A 13,835-nucleotide genomic window follows, 5' to 3' on the forward strand; every position below is an offset into this window, starting at 1 on the left:
AGAGCCTAAAACAGCTCTGACAAGTAAAAAAAAAAAAAAAAGGCAGAAGACAAGACAGGCCTATTTTTGCATGTTATAAAACACCGAGAAAAAAATATCAGGATGATTGTCATGGTCTTCTTTACATTTTCCTGTATTTTTCAATTTAAAATAATTGTTAGTGTTACCTGCTGCCCACGCACTCCTCCGTCTGCAGGGGGCGCACCGGCCGCCACCGCTCACTCCTTCAGGATGATGGGCGGGGCCTCCTGGGACGGTGTGGACTGACGAGTGGCTGGCCGCCCTGTCCATCACGACATCCCGCCCCCGCGCTACGTCACATGACGTAGCCCATCATGGCGGCGGGAGCGCGGCTGCCCGGGCCCGCCGCTCCGCAGGGCTGCTGCCGTTGCTGCTGTTGAGAGGCGGCGGCGGCGGCGCAGGCGGGCGGGAAGGATGGTGTTTCTGCGACTGGAGCGGCAGGTGCGGACCGGGAGCCGGACCGAGGTTTGGCAGAAGCAACGTGTGCTCGGGAGCAACCGGCGCGGGTGCCACTGAGGCAGCGGAGGGAGGCAGGATCGACTGACGGGCAAACGGACGGACGGACGGAAGGCGACTCGAGAGCCGGCCCCGGAGCCGCGCCGTGGGCGAGATGCCGGGGCCGCCGGCGTTGCGGCGGAGGCTGCTGCTGCTGCTGCTGGTCCTCCTGATCGCCGGCAGTGCTGGGGCCGCGCCACTTCCGCAAACAGGTGCAGGTGAGCGGGCCCGCGGCGGGGACGGGGCTGCGGGGTCTTCGGCGTGGAGGGGAGGGGGCGGCAGGGCCGGGCCGGCCTCGGCGCCGAGGAATCGGAGGGCCTGCCGGGGGTGGGAAGCCCAGGGAGGCGAGTGATTAGGGAGATTTCTGCCGCAGGGGCGTGGGATTTGGGGGGGCGGGAGCGAGGCGACGTCGTTGGGGCTGGGGAGGGCGGCGGGCGAGGTAGCAGCCACCGACCCCTCCCGGGATAGGCTGCGGTACCGGCCCTGGACCTGTTGCCTTAAGATCCTCAGCTTATATCGCTTCCTGGCAGTTCAGCTTCCCTTTCCAGATGTCACCTGCCTCTTGTGCTTTTTTTTCGCATCTCATAAGAACCGTTTCTTAGCCCTAATCATACTTAAATGCAAATGACTTGGCGAGCTGTGCGGAGTTTGTTTTCGCTCCTTGCAACTTATTCTGAAGTTGTAAATTGATTTTAGACGCTGTGCTTTTTATTCGGAATGTATCTCCGGGGATGAGAAGGAAACAACTATAAATATTTCTATTTTAGGAAGCCAGTGATTAGAGTAGCAGGCGTTGAATAACTATTGACAAACTGGCTTAAGGGTGATGGAAGTTTCTATTTTAGCTAACGTCAGTGTATGATTTTCTTTCCTCCCCCCCCCCGCCCATTTTCTCAACATCGTTTTTATTTGGGGTTTATTTTCCTAAATAAAACTTCAACCCAAGTAAACATCCCAAGTTGGGTCATTTTTCTAAAAAGGAAAAAAAAAATCTAGGCTAACTTGGCATTATTGACTGCCGCCGTTACCTTTGAAATGGGGAAAGATTGAAATTTCATACATTCATAGAATGTTAGAGTTAGAAGAGACCTTAAAGAAAATTTAGACCAATTTCTTCTTTACGTAGTAGGAGATACTGGGCATGTTGGGTCAAATGACCTACCCAGGGTGACACAGCTTCGTTGTAGGCAGAGCCCCAAAGCCAGGTCTTAGATACCCCTAGTTGTATGATTTTTTTTTAAGTCTTGTAACTGTTTTGGAATACTCTCGAGGTCAAGAGTTATTTTGGAATAATGTTAATTGGGTACAGAATGTGGATGTACTGTCTCCAGTAAAGACATATTTTTCAAACAAATCTACGATGAAAGCTACATGTAATTGCTTCCAGAGCTACATCAGGGTTTGTCATTGAGTGCCCTTTAGTTGAACGTTAAATGTCCTCATTGTACCGTATAATGTAGCACTAAATTTCTGTTACTGCCTTAGATCAAATACTTGTGAGGTGAATTCTGTTTTCTGATCCGATAGATAAGAAGAGTAAATGTTATCAGATGTGTATAGGCAACCCCGGAAAGAGTCACAGAAAGTACCTGGGAAATAATGAAAGATTATGTGGAAGGATGGTGATGTTGATATTTAAAGATATTGATATTGAAAGTTAGCACTAGTATAGGGTAGTAGGTAAAGAGTATTTATATGATGGGGATTCAAGAAATTTCCAGATGACTTTACACTTAATTGGATTTTTATATATTTTGAAGTATCGATTCTTTATAGGAACCTATGTCTGCCTGCACACTTTTTTTTTTTTTTTTTGAGACGGAGTCTTGCTCTGTCACCCAGGCTGGAGTGCATCATCGGTGCGATATCAGCTGACTGCAACCCCCGCCTTCCGAGTTCAAGCAGTTCTCTGCCTCAGCCTCCTGTGTAGCTGGGACTACAGGCCCCTGCCACCATGTCCGGCTAATTTTTGTATTTTTAGTAGAGACGGGTTTCATCATGTTGGCCAGGCCAGTCTTGAACTCCTGACCTCGTGATTCACCCGCCTCAGCCTCCCAAAGTGCTGGGATTACAGGCGGGAGCCACCGCGCCTGGCCACCTGTACACTTCTTACATGGTTTTTATTCCATTCTTTTACAATTTTATGGTGTCATGAATTATAAAAAACTGAATTTTGTTGGGGTGTTGTAGAACAAAGCAATCAGAAAAGTTAATCTGTAAATAGAGATATCAAATCTTGACATACATATAGCATAAGGAAATATTTGGTAATTTGTAGCAACTTTTGCTACAAATTTTCCTTTCATATTCTGATCTTTGTAGGATAGGTGTATATGTTTTGATGTGTTGCATATGAATAATGGGTACCTAGGGTTAAAGTCTGTGGAAAAGATGCACAGTCAGGCCGGGAGCAGTGGATCACGCCTGTAATCCCAGCACTTTGGGAGGCCCAGGTGGGTGGATTGCTTGAGGTCAGGAGTTCGAGACCAGCCTGACCAACATGGTGAAATTCCCTCTCTACTAAATATACAAAAATTAGCCGTGCATGGTGGTGGGAGCCTGTAATCCCAACTATTTGGGAGGCTGAGGCAGGAAAATTGCTTGCACCCAGGGAGCGGAGCTTACAGTGAGCCGAGATTGTGCCACTGCATCATAGCCTGGGCAACAGAGTGAGACTCCGTCTCAAAAAAAAAAAAAAGAAAGAAAGATGCACAATCAGACATAGATTCAGGGGCTTGTCTCTCCATCCAAAAGAGTTTATTGATCCTCGTTAGCTGAGGTGGGTTCTTGACCAAGGTATATTAGACCAAGATTAAAAAAAAACCTTTAAGCTAATCCTGACTAGTGAGCTCGCTGGTTAAAAAAGAGGAATCCTGCTTGACCATGTATGGTAGATAAAAGAGCAGTTACACGCCAAAAACCTAACTAAAGCTTCTGGTAATCTAGGAGCCTGCACTCCTTGTGAAGATAGAGCTAGACACTTTCAAATAAGGATAGACCCATTTCATAGGGTCTTTCGCCTCCTTGTTCTTCTTTCTGCTTGAAGCCTGATCAGTCTATCCAGTTTAATGGTGCCTTAGAGAAAGCATGCAGTTAAATGAAATTCAGCTTTTAAACTGAAGATCATTTATCTATGGTGTCTTCATCATCTAGATTCATTGCTAGACTCAGAAGATGAAAAAGATATTTTCTTATTCAGTCATAATAAAGCTATGTAAATATATAGATTGCACTTGCCCATCAGGCAAGAAGGCATTTCTTGGTTGAACTTTATTTTGGGCCTCTTCTTTGAGCTGGGATGCCGTTTTGCCCCCTACCCCCGCCCCGTCTAGGAGCCTCTTTCCCTGAGAATCTGTGTTTCTGTAAGGGCCCTTGTTGTTATGTAGACTAAGACTTGCTGGTCCTCTCTAGGAAGCTTTTATGTAAAGGGAGAAAGTTCACTGTTTTCACACCCAGTTAAATTGCCAAACTAAGATTACAGTTCAGTTCTTTTCCCCAGATCATAGTTATCAGATCATTCTTCTCTTAGAAAACATGGATGCGCCTTTTCTAAGATTCTCAGGATTCACATCATAAACGGGGACTAGAAATAAAGAAAGATCTTGTATATGTGAACGAATTTCTCTAAGCTCACACTTTCTTATTAATATTAGGATAGTGGTGAGACAAGGAAACCCAGTTCTATTGTTCTGCAGCATATTAGGTCACAGAGTACAGAGGAAGCTTTTAGCAGCTCCAGATAAAGGACCTCATGGAAGCCCGTGAAGCCAGTGGGACTCAGCTACTGATTAAACAGCAGCTTGTGAAACCAAGCCTCTCGTTTTAGATTAAACAAACAGACTTGTATTTTGAAAAAGATTTCTAAAGTAAAGGAAATGCTTTCTAAAGTATGAATTACTGTGTTTAACAGCCTCTGAGAAAATTATTTTCAACAGGCTTTCTATGCAAATTATTTTAGGATTTATAGCTATAAATCTTGAAATTTGATTTTGGTTGGGATTGCTGCAATTACTTTTACTTGGTGATATTTTGGGGTTAACTAAATGTGCTCATTTGAACAGTAATAGGAAGTCCGTCTGCAGTTTTATAGCCGATTAGCACTGAAGTTATCAAATCCTTACAGTTTTGCTGATAATCAGTGTGCTGAGTGTTCCTGCAAATTCTCTTAAAAATTTAGAGTCCTTGGGCCCTCTCTGGCCCCTGTGTATTGTGTCACTTAGATAACAGCTGTAGATATAATTTTAAAAAGACACTGTCATATAAATAAGGGACGTCCAGGGTTCTGAAACAGTAAACAAATGAGTCCTCAAAAAAGTTCTTGTAAATGGACATATAGAAATAATCCAACTTTTTCGTTTAGTTGAGAGTAAAATTCATGAACCAATCCTAGCTGGAACAGAGTGTTGTAGGAAGAGCTTGGGCTTTGTAGTGAGATCTGGGTGTGAAGCCTTGGCTGCCGCTGGAATAGCTTAAGGACCCTGGGTCAGTTACTCGACCTCTGGGCTTAGAACTCCATCATTAAAAAGGGTGGCGATGACAATATTTACCCAAAGGGTTGTGGGGGGCACAGTGGTGTACCCTCTCACACTAGATTGCTTCATTGTTTCAGATTTCTTTGTAAATTTGGTTATCATCAAATTGACTAATGGCAGGTGGTATGGCATCAAAGCAGGAGCTCAAAGTGGTAGCTGCGTAACATGGCATGTCTAGAATTTACTGGATTTTAAAAATCTTTGTTGCTCAAAATAACTTTTTTATGGTGGATGGAGATGCTTTAGAGAGAAATCTGGTTTATTTAAGTCTAAGCTGGTATTGTTACTACTTGAAATTCGTAGTGTTGGAGAACTATGCTGGAAATTTTTAGGATCATCTGGGTTAGTCTGCTTTTATGTAATAAACCTGTTTTTAAAGTGGAAGATGACTAAAGCTCTTGCATGTGAACAGTTGCTGATTTTAATTTATTTAAAGGAATCATGAGCACTTGAAAGTTTTTGTTGATCTTAAACACAATTGTGTATTGTCATGAGGCATCCCTGATTAACCCAGGTTGTAGTAGAACAAGCCCAGAGCTGATGCTTTCTCTTAGAAACCAGAGAGATGAACGTGACTGACGTTTTTCTTTCTCCCTCTCATTTTTCTTTTTTTTAAGAGACAGGATCTTGCTCTGCTGCCCAGGCTAGAGTGCAGTGGTGCGATCATAGCTCACTGCAACCTCCAACTCCTGGCCTCAAGAGATCCTCCCATTTCAGCCTCCCAGAGTGCTGGGGTTATAGGCATGAGTCACTGCACCAGGCAAGACTTGGTTTATCTGTAAAACGGAGAGAATAGTTACAGTCTTGTGAAGGTCCAAACCTGTGTTGTCTAGTACAATAGCCACTAGCTCCCTGTGGCTGCTTAAATGTAAACGTTTTAGAACGAAAGCTTCAGTTCTTCAGTGGCACTGGCCACAAGTTAAGGGCTTGATAACTGCAGGTGGCTGGTGGCTATGGCATTGGACAGCACAGAAGAGAACTTCCCATTATGGAAAAAGGTTCTGTGGGACAGGGCTGGTGTGAGGCAGGTACAGTGCCCAGTCCTTGGTTAGGACATGTAAGGCCAGCTGTGATTATAATTATGATCATGATCCTGATTCTTCGTGAACTCCCAAATCTAGGCCCATTACAAGGGTGAGGGAAGTGAGAAGAGGGCTTTGAAAAAAGAAAGAAGAAAAGACAAAATAATTGTGGAGTTTTTGCTGGTGAAGAGATGAGAACTGAGGTAGCACAACCTCAGCTCCCCACTGCAGAACAGAAGAAAGAGACTTCAGGGAAAAACAGTCTTGCTCTGTCACTCAGGCTGGAGTGCAGTGGCACGATCATAGCTCACTGTAGCCTCAAACTCCCAGGCTCAAGCAATCCTCCCGCCTCAGCCTCCTGAGTAGGTGTGTGTCACCTACAGACACTTACCTGTAGGTGTGTGACTACAGGTGTGTGCCACCATGCCCACTTTATTTTTTTTGTAGAGATGGTGATATGGTTTGGCTGTTTCCTCACCCAATTCTTATCTTGAATTGTAGTTCCCGTAATCCCCATATGTCGTGTGAGGAACCCCATGGGAGATAGTTGAATCGTGGGGGTGGTTACCCCCATGCTATTCTTGTGATAGTGAATGAGTTCTCACAAGATCTGATGGTTTTGTAAGGACTTTTCCCCCTTTGCTTGGCACTTCTCTCTCCTGCTGCCATGTGAAGAAGGACATGTTTGCTTCCCCTTCCGCCATGTTTATAAGTTTCCTGAGGCCTCCCCAGCCATGTGGAACTGTGAGTCAATTAAACCTCTTTCCTTGATAAATTACCCAGTCTTGAGCGATTCTTTATAGCACTGTAAGAATGGACTAATACAGCTGGGGTCTCACTGTGTTGCCCAGGCTGGTCTCAAATTCCTGGCCTCAAGTGATCCTCCTGCCTCAGTCTCCAAAAGTGGTAGGATTATAGGTGTGAGCCACCGCACCTGGCCCTTTCTCATTTAAAATCATGTGCTTTTATAGTCGACTAGCAGTGCTTTATTACTGTTTTAAAACTTTGTATTTACTAAAATGAGGGAAGGAATATTCTCGGAGGAGATGCTGGACAACCATCTCTGATCTAGAAGACTGCTCCCTCTAGGGATTTTAGATTCCATTATCAGCTTTTCTTTGAATCTTCTTATGAAGATACTGTTGCAGAAAACTGGGGAAGTTATGGTAAAATTGGCATGTCTGCAGAGCAAAATATTGGATTGATGTCTTTTAAAATTGCAGCAAGTGGCTAATTCGGAGCCCTGCCTTGGCATTACAATTGTTTGTCACAAAGAGCAGGCATATCAGAAAAGTAACCTCATTATTAAATTCTTTCTTTTTTTTTTTTTTTGCAAAAGTTAGCTCAGTGCAGTGATTCCAAATGTCATTTATTGTATTGTGATTCAGGTGGGAAAAGTGAGCACTATTTATGCCAGATGTCTCAGGTACCCGCAGCCACAGCATCGATCAGTATCTTTCATTTTCTCTGCCTTTTTTTCCTTCCCCAACCACAAAAGAGTGACTCTGTATTCCTCTGCCCACCTGGGCCTTTGGTAGGAGGGGGTGGTGGTGGTAAACCTTCTGTTTAATTTTTGACAATTTGGTAGGTAGGTTTTGCATTTTATTATATGTGTTTTTTTAAAGTTTTTTTTTTTTTTTTTTGAGACAGGGTCTTGTTCTGTCACTCAGGCTGGAATGCAGTGGTGCAGTCATATTCACTGCAGTCTCAACTTCTTGGGCTAAAACGATCCTCCCACCTCAGCCTCCTGAATAGCTGGGACTACAGGTGCATACCACCATGCCTGACTGATGTAAAACATATTTTTTCTATAGAGATGGGATCTCACTATATTGCCCAGGCTGGTCTCAAACTCCTGGACTCAAGTGATCCTCCCACCTCAGCCTCCCAAAGTGCTGGGATTACAGGCATGAGCCACTGCACCTGGGTAGTTTTAATATTTTAAAAGGCTTGAGTTGCCATCAGGTCAAATTAGGTGTGCAGGACCTTATGCTATGGCTAAAGTAGCCCCTGTCTCCCTGTATCTGGTGAAGGGAGACGGTCGCATCGGGGTGTCTGCTGCAGTGCATCTGTTGTTGTTCCTGCCTCCACCCTCCACAGCACTTTTTTCAGAGCTAACTTGATCTGCCTATTGCTTGCAAAATATTCCGTGCAAATTCCCATCTTCTGGCTCTCCATATATTCTCCCTGTTTGCAATTGCCTCTTTTCCTGCTTCTGTAAGTGCTGCCATCTTTTTATTTTTTTTAAAACCTCTTTGCGGACCCACCTTCCCTACTGAGTTATTGATCCTGGCCCAGCCCTTAGAGATTCCTTCCCTTGGTGAACTTGAGAGTGTATACCTGTGGAGCAAGATGTTTCATGGGGTGCCAGATGAAAACATTGGAACTGATGTTTATTCTCATTTCATCCTCTTAAAAGGTCAACTTATGTGATGTTTTAAGGTATAGAATGTGTGGTACACTAACACATTTTTTGATTTATAAATGACATGGGACGGAAAGAACATAAAATGTACTGCCTGGGTACAGTGGCTCATGCCTGTAATCCCAGCACGGTGGGAGGTCGAGGTGGGTGGATCACGTGAGGTCAGGAGTTCAAGACCAGCCTGGACAACACGGAGAAACCCCGTCTATACTAAAAAACACAAAAATTAGCTGGGTATGGTGGCACACTCCTAAAGTCTCAGCTACTCAGGAGGCTGAGGCAGGAGAGTCGCTTGAACCCAGGAGGCGGAGGTTGTAGTGAGCCGAGATCATGCCATTGCACACCAGCCTGGGCGACAGAGCGAGACTCAAAGAAACAGAGAAAGAGAAGAAAAAAAGAAAGGAAGGAAGGGAGGGAGGGAGAGAGGAGAGAGAAATTACTGCTGGCTGAAATCAAGAAAGGTTTGGTTTTGGGTCGGGTGCTGTGGCTCACACCTGTAATCTCAGCACTTTGGGAGGCCGAGGCGGGCGGATCACGAGGTCAAGAGATTGAGACCATCCTGGCCAACATGGTGAAACCCCGTCTCTACTAAAAAGTTAGCTGGGTGTGGTGGCGGGCACTTGTAGTCCCAGCTACTCAGGAGGCTGAGGTTGAACCTGGGAGGCGGAGGTTGCAGTGAGCTGAGATTGCACCACTGTGCCCAGGCCTGGTGACAGAGCAAGACTCCATCTCAAAAAAAGCAAAAAAAGAAAGGTTTGGTTTCATCATACCAGTCTACTACTTGCACTTAATAAATACCAAATACCACTTTATATCTTCATATCATTGGTTTTTTGTTTGTTTGTTTAAGAGACAAAGTCTTGCTCTGTTGCCCAGGCTGGAGTGCAGTGAACTGTCATGGCTTACTGCATCCCTGAACTCCTAGGCTCAAGCAGTCCTCCCACGTCAGCTCCTGAGTAGCTGGGACTATAGGCGCATGCAACCATGCTTGGCCAATTTTTACTTTTTGTAGAGATGGTCTACAAAAGTAAAGTTACCATGTTGCCCAGGCTGGTCTCAAACTCCTGGCCTCAAGCAGTCCTCTGGCTTCGGCCTCCCACGGTGTTGGGATTATAGGTGTGAGCCACAGTGTCCGGCCTACATCATTGTTTAAGTCCTGTCTCTTTACCTAGTTTGCAAGGACCGTGTCTTATATCCTTGGGATAGCACATTTTTGGGATTGGTGTTTGGATGGTATGTCACAGGTTGTACATGCTCCGTCAGCATTTGTAACTGAGGATGATGAAGATGATACTAGAGAACTAAGTTCTCCAAACCAGTACCTCAGTGTGTGTCTGTGTGTGTGTGTGCATGTGTGTGTGTGTGTTTGTGCGTGCGTGTGTGTGTGTGTGTGTGTGTCCGCGTGTGTGTGTGTGAAGGAGAGGGTATGAGCTGAAGCCTCTCACTCTCTTGCGGACTTAACTTCCCATGCAGCCACAGACCTTCACCTGGGATGAGGCCATTTATAGTTTTTTTTTTATTAAAACCTTTTTCTTTCACAACAATTTTAGATTTACAGAAACATTGCAAAGATAGTACAGAGTGTTCCTGTGTGTCTTTTACCCAGTCCCTGTTGTTAACATCCTATATTAATGTAGTACATTTGTCACAACTAAGGAACAAGTATTAATATATTGCTATTAAATAAGTCCACAGCTTATTCAGTTTCTTTAATATTTCTCTAGTGTCTTTTTTTCTCTTCCAGGAAACCACATTACATTTAGTAGTTATGCCCCTTGGGCTCCCCCAGTCCATTCCTTGTTTAGAGTGACCTGGACAGCTTTGAGGAGTACTGACTGGTCAGATATTTTGTAGAATGTCCCTCAACTGGGATTTGTCTGATGTTTTTCTCACGATTAGACTGGGGGTGTGGGTTTCTGGGAGGAAGACCACAGAGTTAAAGTGCCATTCTCATCACATCACATCAAGGGTGTGTGCACACAACATCACATAGCATGACTTGTCACTTGATCACCTGGCTGAGTAGTGTTTGTCAGCTTTCACCCTGTAAAGTTACTCTGTCCTCCCCTCCCCATGGTGTATGAGTGCAGGGTCAACACTTAATGAGTGGCAAGCTGTGCTCCACCTCTTTGCAAGGAAGTGTCTGTAGACATTCTTTGGAGTTCTGTTGAAGAGACTCGCGTATTCTCTTCTTTTCTTTTTTTCTTCCTCTTCCCCTTCCCTTTCCTTGACAGGTCTTGCTCTGTAGTCCAAACTGGAGTGCAGTAGCACAGTCATGACTCACTGCAGCCTTGAACTCCCGGGCCCATGCGATCCTCTGTTTATTTCTTTATTCAAGCATTTACTTATGTCAGTGTGGATGCATGGATATTTATTTTATACTTCGAGTTGATTCCACAGTGTTGTTTATTTGTTCTTACGTTGTACCAGCTTTGGCCATCGAGAGCTCTTTCAGTTAGCTCCTGGGTGCCCCGCTGACATATCCTCATTTTTTTTTAAGCATTTCCTTATTTTCTGGCATTTCAAGAAGCTACAGGTTCATCTTGTATATTCCCTGCCCCAGTCCTAGAATCAGCCTTTTCTTCAAGGAGCTCTGGTTCCTCTGATTGGAGAGTGATATGAGAAACCAAGATCTGGGCCAGGCGCAGTGGCTCATTCCTGTAATCCCAGCACTTTGGGAGGCCGAGGTGGGCGGATCACTTGAGGTCAGGAGTTCAAGACTAGCCTGACCAACGTGGTAAAACCTCGTCTCTACTAACAATACAAAAATTAGCCAGGTGTGGTGGTGTGCGCCTGTAATCCCAGCTACTCGGGAGGTTGAGGCAGGAGAATCACTTGAACCCAGGAGATGGAAGTTGCAATGAGCCGAGATTGGACCACTGCACTCCAGCCTGGGTGACAGAGTGAGATTGTCTCAAAAAAAAACAAACAAACAAAAAAAACAAGATCTGGGTGCTGGGTTTGCTCATTGCTTCTGGGCATTTTTAATAGATTTTTGATCCTCTGCTTCCTGTACCTAATCTTTGGGGTTGTGGGGAGGGGAGGAGAGAGCAACTTTGGGACCTCTTAGAGACAGATGAGCTGGAAGGACTCTGTCCATGTTTTCTCCCTATCACTTAAACTAATAAATACCACCATAAACATTCTAAATACCATGTTTGTGGTACTAACTGCATTATAATGATATTGGCAGAATCTTATTTTTCTTTTTAGAGTAATAAATATATGAAAAATAGATTCGATTTACCTCCTCCAAGAGCAGCTTAATCTCTGAGAATATGAACGAAACCTCTTTGGCTTAAGAATTTAGTTAGAGAGGATTATTTTGGGGGGTCTTTCAGTGTTGGAATTGCTGAAAAGGATTATAGGCAACTCCTTGAATTGGTAAAAGTTCAGATGAAATTTCTACTGGCGAGTCTCTTGAAGAGCATGGGGCTGTAGACTTGCTTTGATGTATTTACTGAGCTTTGCTTTGCTTTGCTTTTTTTTCTTTTTATTATAGAAAATTTCAAACACACAGAAAAATAGAGTGAAGTGGTATAGTGGACCCTCGTGTTCCCGTCACCCAGCATCCACAGTATTTTCATTCATGATTCATCTCGTTTCACCTTTACCCTTCCCTCTGCCCTGGCCTTTGTTGTATTGATGTAAATCTCAGTGACGGATCAGTGCAGCTGAAAATGCTTCAGGAAGAAGTGTGTTTTTATAAAACAGGATGGCTTGCGTGAAGATCACCTAGGTATTTGTAGAAATGCAGATTTTGGCCGGGCGCAGTGGCTCATGCCTGTAATCCCAACACTTTGGGAAACCGAGGCAGGCAGATCATGAGGTCAGGAGATCGAGACCGTCCTGGCTAACATGGTGAAACCGCGTCTCTACTAAAAATACAAAAAATTAGCCGGGTGTGGTGGCGGGTGCCTGTAGTCCCAGCTACTCAGGAGGCTGAGGCAAGATAATCGCTTGAACCTGGGAGGCGGAGGTTGCAGTGAACCAAGATAGTGCCACTGCACTCCCGCCTGGGCGACAGAGTGAGAATCCATCTCAAAAAAAAAAAAAAAATAGAAATGCAGATTTCTGGGTCCCAAACTAACCAGCTGAATCAAAATGCTGAAGGCTGGGCTGGAATCCTGCATTTATAATAGTTTTCTGGTTATTTCTCCCCTCATCCCCTCACTGCCACAACACACGTATTTCATCTTCTACCACATACAAAATAATACCAGTTATTTACTGGAAATCTGTTGACTTGTGTAACTAGTGAGAATCAAGGAAAGGAGGAAAACATTCCATTTGGTTAAAAACTTGAGATTTTAAAATGAATGCCAACACCTGAAATCTGAAGAGCTCACTCGTCCTGAGCACCACGTGTAAATATCTCCCTGTGAGTACATATGCCATCACGACAAAGGAATTCAAGCACTCCGGGGCAGAACACAGCTAAAGCTTGAAATAAGTATTTTTTTATTTTTTAAAAAACTTCACTCCTTCTCTAGATGTCTGTATGAATAATAGCTTCTTTACATTTTACGAATATCATGTATAAATATCAGGGAAAACAGCAGGTAGTCCAACAATCAGATGCTGGTACCGTGAGCTGAGAATCTTGGTGCCAGTCCTGGACCACCAGGCCTCAGCTCACTGCAGCTAGAGTCAGGGTGGCAGGTGACTCGTAGGGAAATTTTGAGAGCAGGTATAAAACCGTGACATTCTTAATTCCCTCGGTGATAAATGGGTGTGCTGTAACGTGAGAACCCCTGATTCGTAATCTATAAGGTAACTTGCAGGGTGTTTTGTTTTGCTAGGATAATATGTTGTTAGCATCTTGCTTTTAAAAAGTTTATTTTTCTAAGCTAACTCATTTAGGTATAGCCTAGGATTTATAGCCTATTTCATATTTTTTGATAGGTACTTTTTTTAAAAAGCTGTTTGTTGTTATATTTTGATATATTTGCTGTGGATGATTGATCTGTACAAAATTTTCTTATGATGAGCAAAAAAAAGTAAACTGTCTCTGAAGCTGCTACATTATAATGATTGTATAATCATCAGTCGGGTTTGATGAAGAACACCATAGGCTCTTGTATTAGTACAGACTATTTTTTGACAACATGTATGCCTTGGGTGGGAGAAAAGAATTTAGTTACATCTATGATAGCGGTTTTTGAGAGAGGAGCTGCTCTTATTTGAAAGTGAAACCACTATAATTTTAAAAGGCTTATGTTTTTTTTCCCCCTTCAGGCTCATATTCTCAGTCCATCCCCAAACTTTGTTTTCCCTGTTTTTGCTAGACTGAGGAAGGGACTTGAGTTTGACATGGTATAATTGCAACCTTTAATTATA

The 13,835-nt window shown here is 44.0% G+C and overlaps 1 protein-coding gene across 2 annotated transcripts in view; it reads left to right on the top strand.

The window, feature by feature from the left end:
- Positions 1-294: 294 nt before the first annotated feature.
- LMTK2 (lemur tyrosine kinase 2) overlaps positions 295-13,835 on the top strand; it is a 99,445-nt gene continuing 85,904 nt past the window's right edge. The window contains exon 1 of one of the 2 annotated variants that reach the window (XM_016945061.4): positions 295-734. In XM_016945061.4, coding sequence (XP_016800550.1) covers positions 632-734 — 103 coding nt within the window. In that variant the 5' untranslated portion in view covers positions 295-631. The remainder of the gene's footprint in view (positions 735-13,835) is intronic. The other variant, XM_016945062.4, reaches the window with a different exon arrangement.

The sequence above is a fragment of the Pan troglodytes genome, chromosome 6 (assembly GCF_028858775.2).
Source record: "Pan troglodytes isolate AG18354 chromosome 6, NHGRI_mPanTro3-v2.0_pri, whole genome shotgun sequence".
In the NCBI taxonomy this organism is placed as follows: domain Eukaryota; kingdom Metazoa; phylum Chordata; class Mammalia; order Primates; family Hominidae; genus Pan; species Pan troglodytes.